At 38.4% G+C, this 23149-nt stretch overlaps 1 protein-coding gene across 1 annotated transcript in view; it reads left to right on the forward strand.

Moving 5' to 3' along the window:
• Positions 1-19234, forward strand: part of ccdc146 (coiled-coil domain containing 146) — a 159501-nt gene extending 140267 nt beyond the window's left edge. Inside the window, exons 16-19 of the mRNA XM_028811642.2 lie at positions 313-441; positions 5492-5629; positions 16538-16786; positions 18987-19234. Coding sequence (XP_028667475.2) covers positions 313-441; positions 5492-5629; positions 16538-16786; positions 18987-19190 — 720 coding nt within the window. The 3' untranslated portion in view covers positions 19191-19234. The remainder of the gene's footprint in view (positions 1-312; positions 442-5491; positions 5630-16537; positions 16787-18986) is intronic.
• Positions 19235-23149: the final 3915 nt, after the last annotated feature.

The raw sequence follows: 23149 nt of genomic DNA on the forward strand, positions 1-23149 counted from the left end.
TAAAACAAAGTGTAATAGTATAATGCACCAAACAGTGGAAAGTATACTAGGCTGTTTGAAATGCAAATAAAATGATCAGAGCAAAGAAAGGAGGATTAAAAGAAGTGGGGTTTGGCAGGTACAGTAACTTATTCCACAAGAAAAATAAAAACTGCTAATGCTATCCAGTTTAATTTTCCTTAATTGTCAAACAGAAACAGTAATTCTGTTTTCTTTTTGTGGAAAGACCATTTCAGACCAATATTTGCTTTTGTGGTTCCCTTTTTTAAATACCAAATTTCAGCCTGTTTGCTTCTCATTATTCTTTCACAGCTGTCCCAGTGTCAAGACAGAACATTAGAGCTGGAAAAGACATTGGAGGATCCCACTAAAGAGAGCCGAACCAGAATCCTTGAGGGAAAAGATATGTCACCATCAGAGCTCACCAAAAAAATCGAAGAGGTAACGTATCTTGAAAAATGGACAGGTCTGGTGTATAAACTTGAACCACCTTAGACAACTTAAATCCATTGATAGCACTGAAACAAAGTTCTGCTTTCCTTTGGTTCCTGTGTCTTAAAGGATGCAGGGTATCACAGTACATGGACTTTTTTTTTACAGCTCTGTATAATTTTGGATATATCTAGAGAATTGTAATAGTTTAGTGATATTGTAAAGTATTTGGATTTTTCTGCACAAAGCTTTTTTAAGTGGAATATTTCTAACACCTTAAGGTGCAGTGCTTTGTTTTATATAAATTGCCATCTTGCTGGCAAATAACAAAAGTCACTTGATCAAATGACAACTATAGGCATCAATTAAGCAGTGTCAGAAAGCCAAAAACATTTTTCTAAAATGTCCTATTTGGTCTGAGGCTGCTGCTATAAAATTCTAGAGTAAGCCACAAATCACATGGAGCAGCTGTAGACCTTGAGTTCCATTGTAAAAAAATGTGTAAAAGTTCAGAACATGTGTTATCAATATTTCTGTAGGCAGATTACTCGTCTAATGGCAGTTTTGTGATAATTTAATCGGTTTTCAATCTAATGTAAAACAAAACACATTAATTTAGGTTGATTATACATAGCTTCAAAACAGATAAAAATACAGTTTTTGTATTTATCAGTAGTCTTGCTTTAGCAATGGAGAGCAGACTGGCAGCATTAAGTGTCAGAAACCAACCCTGAATAAAATGCCAATCCAAGGCACACACATACAGCCATAGTAGAGTTGCTAATTGATTCAACAAGTATATCACTGAAAAAAGCTACATAGATACAGTACATATGTACGATCTTCACACACACACACACACACACACACACACACACACACAGAGTTATTAGGCCAAAATGAAATCTAAGGGTCCAGGAGTGGTAATACAACAAGTCTATTTACTGTGCCACCCCAATAGTCAAATATGCATCATTAGAGGTTTAAAAGAAGAAAACATGGTGGTACAATGCATCCGGAAAGTATTCAGAGCACATCACTTTTTCCACATTTTGTTATGTTACAGCCTTATTCCAAAATGGATTAAATTAATTTTTTTCCTCAGACTTCTACACACAACACCCCATAATGACAATGTGAAAAAAGTTTACTTGAGATTTTTGCAAATTTATTAAAACTAAAAAAAATTGCGAAAGCACATGTACATAAGTATTCACAGCCTTTGCCATGAAGCTCAAAATTGAGCTCAGGTGCATCCTGTTTCCCCCGATCATCCTTGAGATGTTTCTACAGCTTAATTGGTGTCCACCTGTGGTAAATTCAGTTGATTGGACATGATTTGGAAAGGCACACACCTGTCTATATAAGGTCCCACAGTTGACAGTTCATGTCAGAGCACAAACCAAGCATGAAGTCAAAGGAATTGTCTGTAAACCTCAGAGACAGGATTGTCTCGAGGCACAAATCTGGGGAAGGTTACAGAAAAAGTTCTGCTGCTTTGAAGGTCCCAATGAGCACAGTGGCCTCCATCATCCGTAAGTGGAAGAAGTTCGAAACCACCAGGACTCTTCCTAGAGCTGGCCGGCCATCTAAACTGAGCGATTCGGGGAGAAGGGCTTTAGTCAGGGAGGTGACCAAGAACCCGATGGTCACTCTGTCAGAGCTCCTCTGTGGAGAGACGAGAACCTTCCAGAAGGACAACCATCTCTGCAGCAATCTACCAATGAGGCCTATATGGTAGAGTGGCCAGACGGAAGCCACTCCTTAGTAAAAGGCACATGGAAGCCCGCCTGGAGTTTGCCAAAAGGCACCTGAAGGACTCTCAGACCATGAGAAAGAAAATTCTCTGGTCTGATGAGATTGAACTCTTTGGTGTGAATGCCAGGCATCATGTTTGGAGGAAACCAGGCACCGCTCATCACCAGGCCAATACCATCCCTACAGTGAAGTATGGTGGTGGCAGCATCATGCTGTGGGGATGTTTTTCAGCGGCAGGGACTTGGAGACTAGTCAGGATAAAGGGAAAGATGACTGCAGCAATGTACAGAGACATCCTGGATGAAAACCTGCTCCAGAGCGCTCTTGACCTCAGACTGGGGCGACGGTTCATCTTTCAGCAGGACAACGACCCTAAGCACACAGCCAAGATATCAAAGGAGTGGCTTCAGGACAACTCTGTGAATGTCCTTGAGTGGCCCAGCCAGAGCCCAGACTTGAATCCGATTGAACATCTCTGGAGAGATCTTAAAATGGCTGTGCACTGACGCTTCCCATCCAACCTGATGGAGCTTGAGAGGTGCTGCAAAGAGGAATGGGCGAAACTGTCCAAGGATAGGTGTGCCAAGTTTGTGGCATCATATTCAAAAAGACTTGAGGCTGTAATTGCTGCCAAAGGGGCATCGAAAAGTATTGAGCAAAGGCTGTGAATACTTATGTACATGTGATTTCTCAGTTTTTTTATTTTTAATAAATTTGCAAAAACCTCAAGTAAACTTTTTTCACGTTGTCATTATGGGGTGTTGTGTGCAGAATTCTGAGGAAAAAAATGAATTTAATCCATTTTGGAATAAGGCTGTAACATAACAAAATGTGGAAAAAGTGATGCGCTCTGAATACTTTCCGGATGCACTGTATATGCTTAGTGACCGATTGGTGCTTTGCTACTGCGTTTATTTGCTCTCCTAACATATCAAATGAAATGATGTATTTAATTGAACTGTAACTAAAACTTGCAGACAAATACGCCTCCTTGAAAGGAGTAGATTAATTTCCATACACAGATGATTTTTTCAGATTCTGTGGAAGAATGTTTTAGTTCACAAGGGGATGAATGCAGCGTAAGCCAAGAACTAAAGAGCCCTGCCCTGATCTCTGGTGGGGTGTGTGGACATTTAAGTAAACAACCACGATTTCCAACAGTTATTAAAAAAGAGTTGTGAACAGGCCAGAAGGCAAAATACATTTTCATTTAATTCCTGTTCTTTGGAAAAACCAAAAACCAAAAAGCATTTTTGAATTTTTCTCATTTTTTCTGCAGTAGTGTATGATCCAAGTTTTCTGTAAACAGCAAACTACATAGCTAGTAATTTGATAAAAACATTTGCCTAACATTGCAGCACTCAAACTTGAATGGTAATTCATGCATGATGGAGCTTAACCCAATGACTTTTCTGAAGTGCATGTTTAGTAGGGGTAATTTATGTCTTTAGTGCACAGCATTCAATTTTAAATAGAAGGAGACGCAATACATTAATATATTTGGAAAACCACACTTCTGATATTGAAGGAATTATTAACACTAGGTAGGATCAGCAATGGTCTGTTACCCTGTAGAAAATATCTTTTAGCAACATTTTTATTTTTTATTTATCAGACACCATTTTTGAAGGCAACTCATAAAGTAAGTTATAATACATACAAGAATGAAGGTGCAAACAACAAAGCAATAGAGAACAAGATAAAAAAGCAAGCACAAGGGAGTACAACTACTACATAATTACATTAGCAACTAAACTAAGACAAAAATCTGTATGCTAAATTCTTTGTCATTACAACAGCAGCTATCTTGTATGAGAGAACCTAAGCAAATCCAAAAGACTTAATGAAGAGCGCCTTTTCAAATGATGCCTAAACATAATTAAATTGTGTGCTGAACAAATAGGTAAAGGGAGATCATTTCACAGCTTTGGAGCAAGAACGAAGAAGCATTGTCCAGTCTTGGCACGTCGGGGAAATGGAGGGGTGATCAACAGACAGGTAGAGGAAGAACAGAGACTTCTTGAGGAGTCATAAAGAGAGAACAAACAGTTATATAGCACACTGTCAAAATACACTGTGCCTTTGTAATATACAGTATATGTGGCTGGGCAAGAAGAGAAAGTGTTAAGAAGAAAGTGTTACTGGACAGTAAAGGTTTTGCTTCCTGAACCGTTTTGGGTGTATCATATGGGTTTAAAGGATCACCTTTAAATTTTATGAGTATAAATTGTGAAAAGAGAACACGTATTTAACAAATAAATGGTCGGGAGTCAGCTGAACACTCCATTTAATACTGCAGGATCTAAAAGTAACAGACACATGAGGGTGAAAATGAGAATAGACAAAGTGAAATTAGAGTACCTAGTGGTAAGGTCAATCTCCCACTCCTGAATGAAAAGCCACTTCTGCTTGACATGATCCTTTTATCTGGTGGTTCCAGAAGGGGTAGGACTTGGTGGAGGATGCGGAGGTGACCTCGGTGCTGTTCTGGTGTAGAAGTTTCTGGATTGTGGATAGAGAGAAAAATTGCTTTAACATTGGTGCCCCCTCTTGGTTCGTGGTGGAGTTGCTTTCTTGAGCCCCGATGATGACTCTGAAGGGATCATGCATGACAACATATACTGTATACTGTACAGTACAACAACTACAACTGGAAGATCAGTGGTGATATAAAAGTAGTGGTACTGCTACTTGGAATGTGGGACAGCCATGGTAAAGAGTTACATTAAAAAGAACTGGCCACTTCATAAGCATTTAGTTCTAGGCCAGAAAAGTGGACTGATGATTTTGATATTTAAAACAGATATTTTCAGGAATAAAAGATACTGGAAGTTATTTTTGTTAGCCCTTAAATCATGCACGTCATCAGTGATGAGCAGTTTGAAGATCAGTTAGTGGGGTCAGAGGAAATTGAATGCAAGGCATTCATGGATGATGTTGAGAATTCGGTTGACATCTACAAAGCACCAAATTACTCGGGGTCATGCTACACGCTGGGTATCCCACAACTTTCATACATAATTAAACAAATTGTTAACTTTGTGGTATCTGTTCACTCATAGCCTTTTTCATCTAGTATTAGTTTTACACAAAAATGTACCTATATCCATTTCAAAAATATGCAATAAGACTGAAAATCAGTCAAGATTCAAACAGATTTTTATAGCACTAGTAAGGAATGTCTTATTCTATTGGACAAACATAAAAGGGCATCAAGACAGTTTTGAAAAATATTTACGCATGGTAAGCAGCTTAATTTCTGTAAGTTTTTCACAACAGCCTGCAATCTGATTATTTGTAGCTTGAAATGCGTCTGGCAGAAAAGGAGGAAAAATTACTAGAAAAAGATCTAATTTATGAGCAAATTACCAAGTTATCCCAGCGCATCCGTCTCAAAGCAGAAAATGGCAAGGAGGATACACTATTCTTGGCAAAGAAGGTAAGGAAACATTTTTCAAGTTCACGTCCTAAAGATAATTTATAAATATATGCAGTACGTTATGTATACATTATATATAATATAAAGAATGACAGAAAAATGTGTAGGATGTTATCTTTATTAACACATTTTCTCATAAGAACATAATTGGGTTGGCTATTAGCTAAATTGTCTCTGGCTAGTTTCTCATCCTGATACTTTTTACAAGTGACAAGACATTTGCTTCAAATAGGACTTTATGGTATATTTCAGACTGCAGTGACCCATTGTATGTAAAGTAGTGCTTCCTAAACAATCAAATAAAAAGAGTTCACAAAATCTAATACATGGAACACATGCACTATTGGAACATTTAGAGATTTGCTTATTGATTGAAATTGATGCACTATTTGTAAAACTGATTTAAATATGATCTTTCACCAAAACATGAAATGTGCAAAGATGAAAGTTCAGGTTGGAGGCCGTTAAGAAAAACCTGCCTGGTTTTCCCAGCCTTTCCTCACTATCTGCTGTACAAATTACACTTTCTGCATGTAATAAAGATATAGGTAGTGTACTACAAAAAAGAATGAACTTGTTTTCAAAAGAATTAACTTCTTTAATCAGCTGGAACGCAATCCGGTTAAGACTTTGAGATAAGACATTACATAGAAAGTAGTTGTAAATTTGTGGGGCTGAAAGACCTGTTCTCATCAAGAAGTCCTGAAGTTCTAATAATGAATAGAAGTCAGTGATCAATTAAAAAAATCAATCATCATTTTGCATGAATCATGGTCTAAATCAGCATTGTGTATATGTACACACGCACACACACAGTGCTATGCAAAAGTCACAGACACCTGTGAAGAATAGTTTTATTAATCCATAAACTACCTAGAAAGTGCAGTAAACAATAAAATAAAAATCAATGAAATCAATATTTGCTGTGACCACCCTTTGCCCTCTCTAATGTCATGCAGTTTCTGAAGGCACTCACATGGCAGTTTGTTCCAAGCCTCTCAGAAAACCTGCTACAGTTTCAGACTTTGATGATCTTACTTGTAATTCCAGGTGGTCTTAATGGTGCTGAGGTGAGGGCTCTGTGGAAACCATACCAGGATGTTGCAGGATTTCCTGTCCATTTATCCGCTGCAATATAGTTTATGGTTTGGGCCATTTATTTGAGGTCGTTGTCATGCTGGAAAATTAGGCTGGGCATAATCAGATGCCTTCCTATTGATATTACATAATGAATAAGAATGTGCCTTTACTTCTCAGCGGTGAGGAGGCCATCAATGTGTATCGCATCACCAGCTCTGCAAAAATGTAGCCCTTAACTTCACTGTTGCCTGCAAACATTGATTCAGGTGCTGTTCTCCAGCCCTTCAGGTGACAAAATGTCTTCTGCTAGAGACAAAAAATTCAAATTTTGACTTGTCAGTCCAGAGTACCCGCTGTCATTTTTCTGCACTGCAGTTCTTGTGTTTTGTTTGTGAATTGTTTTGGCTTGATTTCCACTTCAGAGAATGGTCTTTTGATCACAACTCTTCCATGAAGACCACTTCTGATAAGACTTCTCTGGACTGTAGATGAGTGTGTCAGGGTCTCAGAGGGTTCTGTCAGTTCTGTCCTAATAGCAGTGCTAGAAATCTTTTAATTTCAAAGTGAAATAACCCTGATGTAGTTCTTGTTTTCTGTACTCAGTTTCTGTCGCTAACCACTGCTTTTCCAGTCCACAATACAGGATGATACAGCTCTACTTTGTGAAAGCTGCAGTGCTAGCATGTGGGCTTATATTGCTCAAATGAAAGAATCACAACCACACATACCATAAATAGACATTTTCTCACCATTGCATTTACTTAAAATAAGAAATTCACTTTACATGTAACAATTGAAAAGTCCTTTACAATCTGGTGGAGATTTGTGAGTGTTGTACTCAAATAATTTAACTTGCTGAACCATTTTTAATCTTCTGGATGTGTCTGTATTCTATAAGTCAATTCAAGTGGCTTTATTATCACATCATCCATACACAGTATTGCAGCATGCAGTGGTACACAGTAACACTCTCCAGGACTCTGGTGCAACAGATACATAAACACAGGACAAGTGCAAAACAGGTATAAAGAACTATACTATACTATAAATCCATCCATCCATTATCCAACTCGCTATATCCTAACTACAGGGTCATGGGGGTCTGTTGGAGCCAATTCCAGCCAACATAGGGCGCAAGGCAGGAAACAAACCCTGGGCAGGGCACACACACCAGGCACGCACTAGGGCCAATTTAGAATCGCCAATGTACCTAACCTGCATGTCTTTGGACTGTGGGAGGAAACCCACGCAGACACGGGGAGAACATGCAAACTCCACGCAGGGAGGACCCAGGAAGTGAACCCGGGTCTCCTAACTGCAAGGCAGCAGTGCTACCCACTGCACCACCATGCTGCCCTATACTATAAATAAATAGATAAATATATACATACATAATAGGTAAGTGACTAGAAAGTGGTAATCTGAAATAGACAGTAATAAATAAATACATAACAATTGTGAGACTTGCCTGGACACCACCAGTCGGAGACCACATCTTTATACAAAATGTACCTTTATTTTCTTCCAATCAACACAACACAACACTGTCCCGCACAACACACTGTGCTCTCCTGCCAAATCACTCTTTTCCCGGGCCTTTCTCCCAGCGTCCAGAGCTTCATCCCACTCCCACTCCTGACTCCAGCTCTTTGATTGGAGGGAGACGTCCCCTTTTAACCTTACCTGGATGAGCTCCAGGTGCTTTGCCCGACGTCACCTCCTGGTGTGGCGGAAACATCAGGAGAGCACCCGGAAGCACTCCGGTTGTCCCTGGAAGGAGCAACGTCCATTGGTGTGGCGGAAGTAAATGTCCCCAGGGCTCCATGAGGCTCGGGGCACCCCCTGGTGGTGGATATGGGCCCCAACGGGCTTGAGCCTCCCTGCTCCCCTTCCGTGGGCCTCTTCTACTCCAGGGCGGTTGCCCCCTCGTGGCCCGGAGGACAAGTGTGCCACCTCTCTGTCCTTCCAGGCGTACTGGACGGGTCTGACCCCCAGCCGCGTACCACACAATATAGAACAGCAGTAGCAACAAGTGTAACAAATGTACTGTATTTAAATTCACTACCAGGAGAAGATCAGAGGACAGAAAGGGGCACCAGAGAGTTCAGAGTCCACACAGCTAAGGGGTAGAGGCTGCTGCAGAACTGATTTGGAAGCTGCAGTGCCTTCTGTTAAATGGAATTGGGACAAAGAGACCAAGGGAGGAGTCGGAGCAGTCCTACACAATATTGTGGCCTTGGTACATGCATTGCTTTATAAAGATAACTTTAATGGAGACCAGAGAGGCCCCAATGATATTTTCTGCTGCGTTGACCATACATTGTAGGACCTTACAGCCAGAGACACTGCAGTTCTGATTACTGATTACCTCATATTAATTAATATTTTGCTTTCCTTTGGTGCTAGATAGGTACAAGAGGTGCTGTCTGATCTGAATAAGGTGTAATACTGTACATCATTCTGCTCGGAGTTGTTTGAATAGCAATGAAATCCTTAATTCAACAAAATAATAATAATAAAAAAAAAAGAAATAAAAGTGAAAGAATTGTACTGAGAACTTGATGACGTTGGTTAGGTTCTAACGCAGCCTTAATTCTCTCAGCCACTTTAGAAACTGAGGGGGAAAAAAAAATCAACCGAAGTGCAACTTGGCACTAAAGCAGGGGTGAGCAACATCAGTCCTGGAAGCCAACGTGGCTGTAGGTTTTTGTTCCAATCCAGTTGCTTAATGAGAAGTCTATTATTGCTGTTAAAAAACTTAACGCTCAAATAACTTTTTTGGGTACATTTTAATTTTCTCACTTGTGAAGATTTCCTACCCTTAGTTGTTTATTTTAGTCTTAAAACAGCTGCATTCTCTGCTCCTTATTAGGAATATGACGCGAATGACAAAGGTAACCAGCAGATCTCCCTCTCACCTGTCTCCATTTACGCCTGTGTATATTCATCATGCACTATTTGGGTTAATAAAATACTCAGAAAGAAACTGAAGAGAAAAAGTGAAGGACTGAAAATTTTTCATCCATTTTAGGCTTCAAATCATGATATTTGTAGAAAGGTAAAAAAAAAAAAAATCAATGATTGCAGAATGACCTGACATTGCAGTTTAAAACCCTAATACGTCATGACATTAAATAACATTTGTTATTGGTGAGGACTGGTTTCTCATTAAGCAACTGGGTTGGAAAAAAATCCTGCAGTCACTGTGGCCCTCCAGGACGGATGTTGCTGCCCTGTTCTAGAGTTCCTATTTGTTCCTAGATTTGCAATATGAAAAGCACACAGTACACTACAGTAATCCCTCCTCCATCGCGGGGGTTGCGTTCCAGAGCCACCCGCGAAATAAGAAAATCCGCAAAGTAGAAACCATATGTTTATATGGTTATTTTTATATTGTCATGCTTGGGTCACAGATTTGCGCAGAAACACAGGAGGTTGTAGTGAGACAGGAATGTTATTCAAACACTGCAAACAAACATTTGTCTCTTTTTCAAAAGTTTAAACTGTGCTCCATGATAAGACAGAGATGACAGTTCCGTCTCACAATTAAAAGAATGCAAACATATTTTCCTCTTCAAAGGAGTGCGCGTCAGGAGCTGAGTCTGTCAGAAAGACAGAGGAAAGCAAACAAATCAATACGTGCCCTTCGAGCTTTTAAGTATGCGAAGCACCGTGCAGCATGTCACTTCACGAAGCAGCTGCACAGAAGGTAGCCAACGTGAAGATAATCTTTCAGCATTTTTAGATGAGCGTCCGTATCGTCTAGGTGTGCGAACAGCCCCCCTGCACACACCCCCTACGTCAGGATCAGAAAAAGTCAGCGCAAGAGAGAGCGAGAGAGAAAAGTAAGCTGGGTAGCTTCTCAGCCATCTGCCAATAGCGTCCCTTGTATGAAATCAACTGGGCAAACCAACTGAGGAAGCATGTACCAGAAATTAAAAGACCCATTGTCCGCAGAAATCCGCGAACCAGCAAAAAATCCGCGATATATATTTAAATATGCTTACATATAAAATCCGCGATAGAGTGAAGCCGCGAAAGGCGAAGCGCGATATAGCGAGGGATCACTGTATATAAGGTCTCACTGATGTCCTGTATATTAGCCCCGATTAAGAAGTCCGGATTTATTCTTAAAGAAAAAAAACCCTCTACTTCAGACGTTATTGCAGAAAGGTTGAGTATGTTGTTGCACACTGGGCTTTGCCACAGTAGATACACTGATGTAGTGCTTTATTTTAACCAATCACCTCAATTCAAATAAGACACAACCAATCCAATGTCCTGTGTTTGTGTAAATTACAGGCTCTGGACAGAGCTGGTTGTCAGTGCATTCAGAGTCAAGACAGCCTGCATTAGCAGTCTATGCAACCTAATAAAGACACCTCAAAGTGAAGAATGTAGCCCCCAGACAGACCATCTTCAGTTAAAAAATAAACATTTTTAAAATTCTGTTCTTCTGTAAATGATAGCACAGCTCTCTGTAACACTGCTGACTGTTTTGGACTTAGTGGTTTGTACCTCATATGTGGTGGTCTGCTTCCTTTCTTTTGTTGTTATTGTGACTTTGATGCATGTAATGCGTAGCCTGCAGTGCACTACAAATGCAGCCTGTATGATGAGGGGCTGGGTCAGGCCTCTTTCTGTCTGAGCAGAGTCACTTTATGTGTGGGCATCATTAACATAGGAGCAAAATGTACAGTAGGTGTGCATTTTCTAATACTGAAGTTATAGCAAAGAATTCAAAACTATAATTATACAAATGATTCATTAGAAGTAACCCAACCACCCAAACCCCCAACATCCATGTATCATATCGGTTCCAAGAGAATCTCTGTGCCCCAGAATATAACCTGACACTATTCTCATTTAAATAACGATTAAATATTATTTGAAACATGATAACTCCATCTCAATCATATTCAGGGTATTTATAAATGAAAATGCCTTTCATTTAGCAGCACTAATTTTGCAAGAGTTTGCCCAGTTTAATACATTATTGAAATATATTATTATTTCTTTCTCTTCACTATTAGCTGTCTCTACTGCAAACGTCATACGTTTACTTGCCCCTATGAATCTGTGTAAATATCACCAATCAGGGAAAGTACGACCACTGTCATACATCCCTCAGGGACACTGTCAATGTGAAGCATTATCCTGTTATGTGTACTTTTCATTTCCTGATTGAGTTATTGAGGGACTGCGTCAGCATGCATCTGCGGAAAGGAAAACAATTGGTAAAGGTTATTTCAGTGCTGAAAAATTAAAAGGAAAGTTAGAGACATCTTGTTCCAGAGGTTTAGCCTTTTAATCCCCTGTCCATTAAATACCATTCGTCTAACTGCAATATTTTTCTATGAATAAGTGTATCACTAACAGATCTCTAAATCATGGCCTGAATCTAACTTTTTGAGCGACGTAACTTTGTTTAAGTTTCCTAATTTCATATAACATTAGGCCACTCACACTTTGCTTATGATTGCTTAAGAAAGTGGTTATTTGAACACCTTTTGTGTCCCATACTTTTGCTGATGAGCTGATTCTTATTTTCCAGTTTGTTTTTCTGTTACACACATCAGATTCTCCAAACAATATGCAAAATCTGGTAATACTTTTATTATATTTACATAACTTACAAAGAATGACTTCTCTCCATGGATTTAGTTCTAATACAAATGGTACAAATGCACTGCATGTCATTATTTTCTTCTTTAGCAGAACTACGCCAGACTTAGGTAATGGGCAAACTGTATCAGAGTAGCACACAACAAAGTGATATTCAATTAAGGGTGCAGAACAAGAGCATCCATAAAGGTCTTCACTTCTTTCTCCTAAATGAATCTCCAAATAAATAAGACATCTCACAAGATCGGGATATGTTACAACTGTCTAATGATATTTTCTACAGTTGTAGTGAGTCAGACAGGTTAACTGGCTCACTCAAGGTAACACACAGGGCAGTGCTGGCCCTCGTAACTACATCATTTTTACTGCCAAACATTTATATAACAAACTTTTGGTTAGCCCTACCCTAAATTCCTGTCTTCAGGTCACATCTTAATGCTTACGCTTGCTAAAACAGTGGGTGAGACTCCAAGCTGCCTCAATAATCCCTCATGCTGTCTTAGATGATGCAGGCATCAACCTGAAGTACTGTCCATGTAATCTGTTGGTATGTGCACTGCATTGAAAGTGGTGCTGCACTTAACATCCAGGAGATCACTTATGAGGTCATCACTGGCCACTTCAGTATATTTTTCGGTGGAACATCAGAGTACACTTAAACTTGTACTTACAAGAACATGCACTCTTCCTGAGCTGGTGGATTCAGAACAAGCTAAAAGCATTCATGGCAAATTCTCCTCCATTATAACTACATTTTTTTTTTGATAATAACACAGGTATTGGTCCAGGTTCTCCCATAAGACATAACATTTGCCGATCTTGTGCAGAACTGAGGAGACACATACTTTGCATAATTCCCAGTAAATCTTCATATTTCATTGTTCTATGCACATGTGACAATAATAATGCAATAATTATTAACTAATTAATAGACTGGGTGAAAGTCTAGTCTTGTGGGGCCAGACATGACTTTCAAAGAAGAATAACATCTGGGGACAACTGGTTAAAACATTTATAGTGAATGGTGTTGAAATCTGCTGCTGAAAAGGCTCTGCAACACAGGGCTTCTTCCTACAACATCTGCACCCAATTCCACCAGTCCGTGCACTTTAAACTGCTGGGGTTCCAGGGAGAGAGAACAAGAGAAATGAAACAAAAGACTTGATGCCGAAAGAAAATAAAAAGCTAAAATTGCTGTTATCAATTTGAGAGCTGAGTAGCAAAAGGTAACTGAAGTTTAATGATAAATTTGCACATTGTAATGAGCAGATAAATGGAAGAGAAAAGGCACAGGTGACACACATAGACCACCGCCTCACAAGTCGACTGGATTTGAATCCCAGCTGAGTCTCTTTTGCATTGAGTGCCAACATTCTCCTGCTATGCTTGTGGGTTTTCCTCTGGCTACTCCATTTCTGTCTGCCATATTCTGCAGGTTGACAAATGTAAATTGAACATGTTTATAAGCGTGCACTAAGAGAGACTCGTACCACATACCTGTACTGACTCGCTCTGGCCTAAATTAACTAGGTTCAAAAAAGGACAGGCAGAACATGATTACAGTGGTGTGAAAAACTATTTGCCCCCTTCCTGATTTCTTATTCTTTTGCATGTTTGTCACACAAAATGTTTCTGATCATCAAACACATTTAACCATTAGTCAAATATAACACAAGTAAACACAAAATGCAGTTTTTAAATGATGGTGTTTATTATTTAGGGAGAAAAAAAATCCAAACCTACATGGCCCTGTGTGAAAAAGTAATTGCCCCCTTGTTAAAAAATAACCTAACTGTGGTGTATCACACCTGAGTTCAATTTCCGTAGCCACCCCCAGGCCTGATTACTGCCACACCTGTTTCAATCAAGAAATCACTTAAATAGGAGCTGCCTGACACAGAGAAGTAGACCAAAAGCACCTCAAAAGCTAGACATCATGCCAAGATCCAAAGAAATTCAGGAACAAATGAGAACAGAAGTAATTGAGATCTATCAGTCTGGTAAAGGTTATAAAGCCATTTCTAAAGCTTTGGGACTCCAGCGAACCACAGTGAGAGCCATTATCCACAAATGGCAAAAACATGGAACAGTGGTGAACCTTCCCAGGAGTGGCCGGCTGACCAAAATTACCCCAGGAGCGCAGAGACGACTCATCCGAGAGGTCAGAAAAGACCCCAGGACAACGTCTAAAGAACTGCAGGCCTTACTTGCCTCAATTAAGGTCAGTATTCACGACTCCACCATAAGAAAGAGACTGGGCAAAAACAGCCTGCATGGCAGATTTCCAAGACGCAAACCACTGTTAAGCAAAAAGAACATTAGGGCTCGTCTCAATTTTGCTAAGAAACATCTCAATGATTGCCAAGACTTTTGGGAAAATACCTTGTGGACTGATGAGTCAAAAGTTGAACTTTTTGGAAGGCAAATGTCCCGTTACATCTGGCGTAAAAGGAACACAGCATTTCAGAAAAAGAACATCATACCAACAGTAAAATATGGTGGTGGTAGTGTGATGGTCTGGGGTTGTTTTGCTGCTTCAGGACCTGGAAGGCTTGCTGTGATAGATGGAACCATGAATTCTACTGTCTACCAAAAAATCCTGAAGGAGAATGTCCGGCCATCTGTTCGTCAACTCAAGCTGAAGCGATCTTGGGTGCTGCAACAGGACAATGACCCAAAACACACCAGCAAATCCACCTCTGAATGGCTGAAGAAAAACAAAATGAAGACTTTGGAGTGGCCTAGTCAAAGTCCTGACCTGAATCCAATTGAGATGCTATGGCATGACCTTAAAAAGGCGGTTCATGCTAGAAAACCCTCAAATAAAGCTGAATTACAACAATTTTGCAAAGATGAGTGGGCCAAAATTCCTCCAGAGCGCTGTAAAAGACTCATTGCAAGTTATCGCAAACGCTTGATTGCAGTTATTGCTGCTAAGGGTGGCCCAACCAGTTATTAGGTTCAGGGGGCAATTACTTTTTCACACAGGGCTATGTAGGTTTGGATTTTTTTTTCTCCCTAAATAATAAAAACCACCATTTACAAACTGCATTTTGTGTTTACTTGTGTTATATTTGACTAATGGTTAAATGTGTTTGATGATCAGAAACATTTTGTGTGACAAACATGCAAAAGAATAAGAAATCAGGAAGGGGGCAAATAGTTTTTCACACCACTGTATATAATATGGGCATGCAAAAGAACACAAGTTACATTTTTCAAGTTCAAATGTTTAATTGACAGCAGGCTTAAAAACTCGGCTTCTAGAAAGCAGAAATGTGCTGAACAAGGATTTACAACATAAATCTCCAGGGAGTCCGACACCGGGCACTCTCTCTCATCTACACTTACACTCCCTGCTTACAGCTGATAGTCATCTTAACATGCACATCTTTTGAATGTGGACAGAAACTTAATTTGCACCAAAAAAAAAAAAAATAAGGACATGAAGAGAATATAAAATGTCAGGATTTGAACCCGAGTGCTTGGTGCTCTGAGGCAACAGCACTAATTAATGCATCCCCTTTGTTGTAAAATCATAGAACACAGTGAAGCATTTTAACCAGGAAAATGGGGCATAAAAAGGAAACTGTACGTAAAAATGATCATGTGTTTATCGACAGAGGATGTTGAGAAAATATGTTTAAAAAAAACCAGGATTTTTTTAACGATATTACATGCAGAACAAAGGTAATGTCCTCCTCCAGCAGACTAAAGGAATTGAATCTTGTTAGTTTTAAACAGTGAAGAGGGCACAAGATTTCATCTGCCTCTTCAAAAGTGTTTAACAGCATTGATAAAACTGATCCAGAAGGGAAAAATAGAGAATCTTGTATTTAGGGGCACTGGTAGAAGTTTAGTGTGTTTTGTGGGAATTTTAAACAAACTACCAAGTTGTGTATTTGAAGCAACAATTTGGACCACTTTTTAAGTATCTGGATGAGATGAATGGACTACACAATCTTGATATACCGCATGATGACCTGTCATTTGTAAAAGTATTATGCAGTTTAAGTGTTGAATAAAAAATATTACTTCATTAAGTGACTTTACTGTACTGTGTAAAGCCAGAACAATAAATTACAACCATGAGTATTGCTGCTATAATGCATGACCAAATTCAAACAAGTTCAGGGGAAAGGGTAAGAGTTTCTGTGGTGCACATGTATGCCATTTATCTAATGTAGTTGCTGTCCTGATTAGATGAATGGCCTGCAGAACAAAATTAAAGAAACGACACGAAAGATGATGGCAGTGGTTTCTGAGCTCTCCATGCACCAGGCTAAGGCAATAAAAATGCAACAAGAAGTGAAAGAAAAGGAAGAATTCCTTGAGACCTGCAACCAAAGGCTTGAGCAAGGCCTTCCACCGAGTCAAGAAATGGAGATGGAGTGGCTCAAGATTTTGAGAGACGAACAAAGACATAGCAAAGACAATCAAGAAAAAGACAAGGTAAGATTGTTTTAAAGTCTCATAAGGCTTTTGCATTTCAGAGGTCTTGTGGTTAGTGCAGCCAGCAATTCCTGGACGTGTTCATGTCTGTGTGTAGCTGCTGCATTCTCCGTGTTTGTGTGTAGTAAGGAGTCTTTACTCAGGAGAATCGCTAATTCAACAAGACTCACAAATCTCTAAACAGAGACTGCACCTTTGTAACTTACTAATTTGGCTTGAAACTGAAAAAAAGAAGAAAAAAAAATCAAATGATCCACATTAATATTTTATACATTTCAGTTCTGGTTATGTGAATGTCAGAAGGATAAAAAGAATAAGTTAGTTAGTTGTATTATTGCCATATGTCAGAATGACACCACAAATCTTTTTTTCACATTTGCTCTTTGTAAAGCATGCAAATAATTAAAAAATTAAGTATTTTTAACAAAACAGACAGAATGTGTGGCTTTTCTCAAACACTATCTTTCCAATCCATTTTTTTCAAAATGGATAAGTAAATAAATCATGGGCATAATGTAGGAAATTGGAGTAATTTGACTTGGTGAAGCTCATACAAATCAAGGATAAACGCAACTGCAAGTCCAAAACCAATGAATTTAACAAAAACATGTCATGTCACGTCATTTTCTCACCCACTCAATCCAGATCAGGCTGGCAAGGGGGTCCTGGAGACTATTCCAACTAGCATAGAGCGCAAGACAGGAACAAACCCTGGACAGGGTGCCAGTCAATGCAGGGCAAACACACACAGACACCCACATACCAGGGCCAATCACCAATCCACCTAACCTACATGTCTGTGGGAGGAAAGCAGAGCACTCGGAGAAAAACCCACCCAGACATGGAGAAAACATGCAAACTCCACCCAGGGAGGACCCGGGACACAAACCCTTACTCCTTATCACTGTGCCACCCCTTAACAAAATCACACCTAGATAAACTGATTACATTACTGTAGGTAAGTATTAAGTTCATGCAACTCACAGTTTGCAAATAAATCCATTTATAAAATCTGGTACCCTGGGTTTCAATTTTCCTGAGCAGTTTAATAGCTGGAAAGAGACAAAGGAGTAGAAGGTGGAATGAATGCAACAGGGCAGACGTGATCTTTATGTTTAGTCTGGAAATGGAGAGTGAATCCACAGCATGCAGGTGCCAAAGAATGATTTTAAAAGCAGTACACGTCAGTCTCAAGCAGATTCCTGTCTTTAATAGAAAGAGAGACATTGCCTTCCCAAACCAAAATAATTATAAAAATACTAACAAAGGAGTAATTTCTGGCAGTGGTGGGCACTACACAAATTATGAACAGAACATCAATTGCTCTATAGACATTGGGTTATCACCTTTGCTCCGTATGTATACTATGGATGTACATCATATGGCTTAAAATTTCTAGTTGGAGCTCTGCAAGACATATTAGACATTCCTGTGCTTCATCTGACCATTTCCAAAGTAAAGTCCATCTTTGTGTTAGAATGGAAGTTTATGGACACAATAAAGTAAAAAAGAAAGAAAAAGTTGGCAACAGGAATTTGAGCAAAGTCCCTCCAGTTCATTTTATTCTACAGAGGTAACACAGTGATCTGCAGAATTTTACTGCTAAATTAGTTTTATGTAGGGAAGGTCATGTTCTGGAGACACACTTTTTAGCCAATGTGTTACAGTGGTAAATATCAGAATTAATATTTTTAGCAGCAACATACTGTGTACACCAGATCAGAAGGTTTTCAGACTGAGCACCAAATCAGTTCAGTAATTTTGTGAAAACTGCCACATATTTTTTCTTGTATTCATCTTACACTGTATCCAGAATAATTTTATACTGTAAATAAGTAACTGATGAGTATAAGTGAAACTACAAAGCATATTTAGTATAACAGTCTGTTTTAGATGTTCAGCCATTTCATGCATACATAGTGCTCTCATCTCATCACGCCTGGACCCCATTTCAGATCCTTCCCAGGACGGCTTCTCTGTGCCTTACTCAGTTTGGCTCATTTGAGTTCACCTTCTCTATTCCCCACACACATTTACTGGAAAAAGTGGTTACAGAAATTGAAGGGGTGGTTGTGCCTGGGAGGTTGTAGAAAAAATAAACTAAGTCTTCCGCAAACAAACAAGGTTATTGCTTTAGTCATATTAGCATGCATTTCAATATTTTGTAAAAATTACATTTTATATGTTTGTTTTTAAATAGATTATGGAAGAGGAATCATGGCACCATCTACCAAATGGAGTATACACTACTGTGGAGGCACGACCCAATGCATATATACCAGATGATGACAATGGCCTACCTCTACCACGGCCGTACGGCGCTTTGGCCCCATTCAAGCCCTCTGAGCCTGGAAGCAATATTAGACACTTCAGGAAGCCTGTAATCAAACCCATTGAAATATAACAAAGAACTGGCAAGAATAAATGAAATGGGGCTATGGAGAAAGGTTCAAAGGCCAGTGATTGTTTTGTGTTTTCGCTGTTTACTAAAATCCTTCAAATTCCAATAAAGGGGAGTGCACGGGGGGGCACTGAAGGTGTGAAGGGCTTTGAGATCAAGGCAGGAGTAGTTCAGTGGTCTGCAGACCTGAAGATGAAACATGATAAAGCCTTTGTCTTTACACAAATTATGATAATGGAGCCAATACCTGTTCAGAATTACACTGTAAGGAGTGTGTTATGTACACACTTTGTGAATATCGCTATATAATTAGATTAGTATGTTTTCTAAACTGTGCAAGAGGACAATAAACAGACACATTACCCCTTTCTTCGTTAAAATAATATTCATGTGGTCAGCTTGTGATGGGACACAAGACAGACTCTGCAAAGCTTTCTAAAATATAAATAGCAAACACCAACAAATGTGAACACTCATTTCACATTTTAAACATAGCCGTGGTTGTTAATTGATTTTCTATTCTATTCTATTTTTAAGTAATCAAAAACATGATAATGAAAAAACTTTGTCATTACTGTACTACATTATTTTGTTTCTCTGTGTTACTTATAAAATAACGTATAAATATGTAAATACAGTTTAATGCATGTAAATGAAAGTTAAGAAAGATTTTAGCTGCTGGTATTCATCACAGCATGTTTAAATGTTAAATAAGCTAAATACGTATAAGAACACTAATAATATACAGCAGAGTATTCAGCATTCTGACCCCTTCGCCTTTTCACAATTTGTTATGTTGCAGCCTTTTTCCACACAGCAAGCAACACTCAAAATCCCAGACAAAATGGATCCCAAAATCCCAAACAAGGATTTTTATACATTTTTGCAATTTTTTTAAAAATAAATAACTATTCATACCCACTGCTATGACATTTGGAATTTGGCTTGCATGCATCCTATTCTAGTGATCATCACTGAGATGTTTCTACACCTTGTTTGGTCAATTCTGTTGAATGGACATGATTAAGAAAGGCACACAGGTAAGCAAAAACTGAAGTCGAAGGAATTGCCAGCAGAGTTTAAGAGATGGGATTGTGTCAAGGTACAGATCTGGGCAAGGCTACAAAAAATTCTGAAACATTGATGGCTCCCAAGACCATAGCGGCCTCCATAATTCTTAAATGGAGTAAGTTTGGATCAGCCAGCATTCGTTCTAGGGCTGGCCACCCAGTAAAACTGAGCAATCAGCAGAGAAGTGCAATGGTAAAAGAGGTAACCAGGAACTCGATGGTCACTCTGGCTGAGCTTTAGACAACCTTTGAGGAGACTGGAGAAATTTCCAGAAGGACAACCATCACTGCACCACTCCGCCAGTCTGAGCTTTATGACAGAATGCTCAAACAGAAGCCTGTTCTTAGTATAAGGTATACATATTTATTGCTAAATGTAACATTGCAGAGAGAGCTTCGGTCACAAGGTATCTTTGCTCAAAAGTTCATTCCAGCTACTGCCCACAACAGAAGAACAAACTCCTGTGGTTTTTGTTCAAAACACAATGGCAGTCTTTCCAAATGTTTTTTCCATCATTTCTTTCAGTCTCCATATTATATAACTGAACTCTTAAGAGTTCTAGTATTAGATAGATAGATAGATAGATAGATAGATAGATAGATAGATAGATACTTAACTTTTGCTTCTGCTAGTGGGCCAAGTTGGGTTGTTTTATTGATATTAGAGGTTTAATAGTAAATACAGTAAACACTGTCAATAGTAGAGAGCTCCTTCTAGTTCCATGCTCTAATGTGAAGAGATTCAAATCTACGGTATATGGTTTACCTCAGGAGAGGGTTCTGGGCAAGAGTAAATTGGCTTGATTCAATGACAAATATTGGACCTAAACACAAATGTGTGTAATACAATAAAGAGACATGTCCATTTCACACAATCGGACTACTTTTATACATCCAAAGAACACAAAACCTCTTTTAAGTTCAGATACTGAAGGTTTGTATAGAACATCAAACAATCATTGGATATTTAATATTAAACGTCTGCTTTCAATTAAATCAATTTGATTCTGGAATGTTATTTCAGGATAAACTTTCTCTGTTCTACTCAGTAAAACATTCACCAAAACCTTGACATCATTATTCAACAATACCATTGGTCTGTATGACGCAAATTCAAGGCAGTCTTCATTCTTTCATTGGAAAGACAGTAACTGCTCCCTGACACAGAATATTGGGCACAATAGTATAAATTCCAGCGTTTACAATCATTGTTGACAATAACCTGGCTAATTTAACAATAAAAAGTTTATAAACTTTACTAGACACGCATTTGGACCAGTGGTTTTCCCATGAGCCTCAGTGGTGTGTCTAATTCCTCCATGAGTAGAATATCGAGTGCGGCAATTCAAGTTTATTAAGCAAATTATTTAATTTCTTTTCATTGCAGTCTGATATACAGAGAGGATTATTCCTTAAATATATTAGCTATTTCTTTATGACTACTAATTTTGACCCCATCTGCAGTGTTTATTTCTATTACTGTGTTCTGGACCCTTTTTATGTATTTGTTGTGTTAGAATCTTATTATCCTTATTATATAAATTAGTTTCTCTGCATCTCTTGAGGTCAGAAGATTAAATTCTGTTTGATATATTTGAACATTCTTTATCTGTATCTTAGAAATCTTAGAAAAGTATTTTAATGTCCTTCTAGTCTGAAGTTTATTTTTATGAGAAATTGGAAACAATTGTCTCTTTCTATGCTACATATTTCTGGAGATCTGTTGGTGTCTAAGAAATATTTTGTGAAGAAATTAATTCAAAGAGGTCTCAATTCTTTAAAATTGATAGGTTTAATTATCAGTAATCCGTAGAGCATAGTGATTTAAGCTCCAAAACAGGAGCAGCAATGTCTAAGGTGATGATGGCTGTATCATATAATACTGAAAAAAATCAAAAGATGGTTAGTAATGAAGAAATGATCAATTAACTGATATCTACAGACTGTTAAAAAAAAGAATATTGCCTTGATAATGTGTGGAGAAATCTCTATGGGTCTAAAAAGCTTAAATGTTGTAGCTGCAGCTGTTGACATATATGTACAGAATTATTTTAGTTTCATTTACTTTCTCCACAACCATCATAACATGGCATAACATGGGTCCTCCATCATCTAGGTAGTTATGTAGAGATTTTTCAGTTGATCCGAATTCCCACTTCTCGGATCCAACCAAACTTGATCCCTGCTATTTAAATGGGACTTTAAGTGTAAAAGCACTTTTTTGCATTTAAGTTCATGATAAACTGCCGTTTAACATTCCAACTCGCTAACCTTAATGCAGTGATTCATAAACTCTGTACTGGGGGAAACCTGTGGCTGCAGGTTTTTGTTCCAACTAGTCTCATCTCTACTTATCTCATTGTTTAATTAGGATCTTTTTTCATTAACTTATTCTGTATTTGGAAAAACACAGTAGTGTGAAATTTACATCTGTAAGAAATTTAGAAATCTTTGCATTCTGGCCATAGTTTTAAATGATTAACTTTCATTTGTCATTTCACTATTTTTTACTGTACAGCTTGCTCCCTTAATTTTCATTATTGGGATACATTTAACGATAAATATTATGATGTTCATTTAAATTTTCCAGGTATATTGAAAAATAAACATGCTATTAGGTATGACATTGATGTAGCTGTAGCCTTTAACATTTGGTGTTTTTTCCTGGGTGTGTAAGCTGCCTTGCCATTAATTATTCAGATACTAGTAATGGAGCAAATTCTATAGAAAAAAAGGTGAATTCATAGGTAAATGATAAAAGAATTAAGAATGTAAAACTATGGGAAAATACGGCTATTTCCAAAATTTTAACAAGTCTTAGATATTTCACACTACTATGTTTTTCTAAATGCAGAATAGAAGAAGAAAAAAAGACGAACTAATTAAACCATT

The sequence above is a fragment of the Erpetoichthys calabaricus genome, chromosome 1, assembly GCF_900747795.2.
Source record: "Erpetoichthys calabaricus chromosome 1, fErpCal1.3, whole genome shotgun sequence".
Taxonomy (NCBI): Eukaryota; Metazoa; Chordata; class Cladistia; order Polypteriformes; family Polypteridae; genus Erpetoichthys; species Erpetoichthys calabaricus.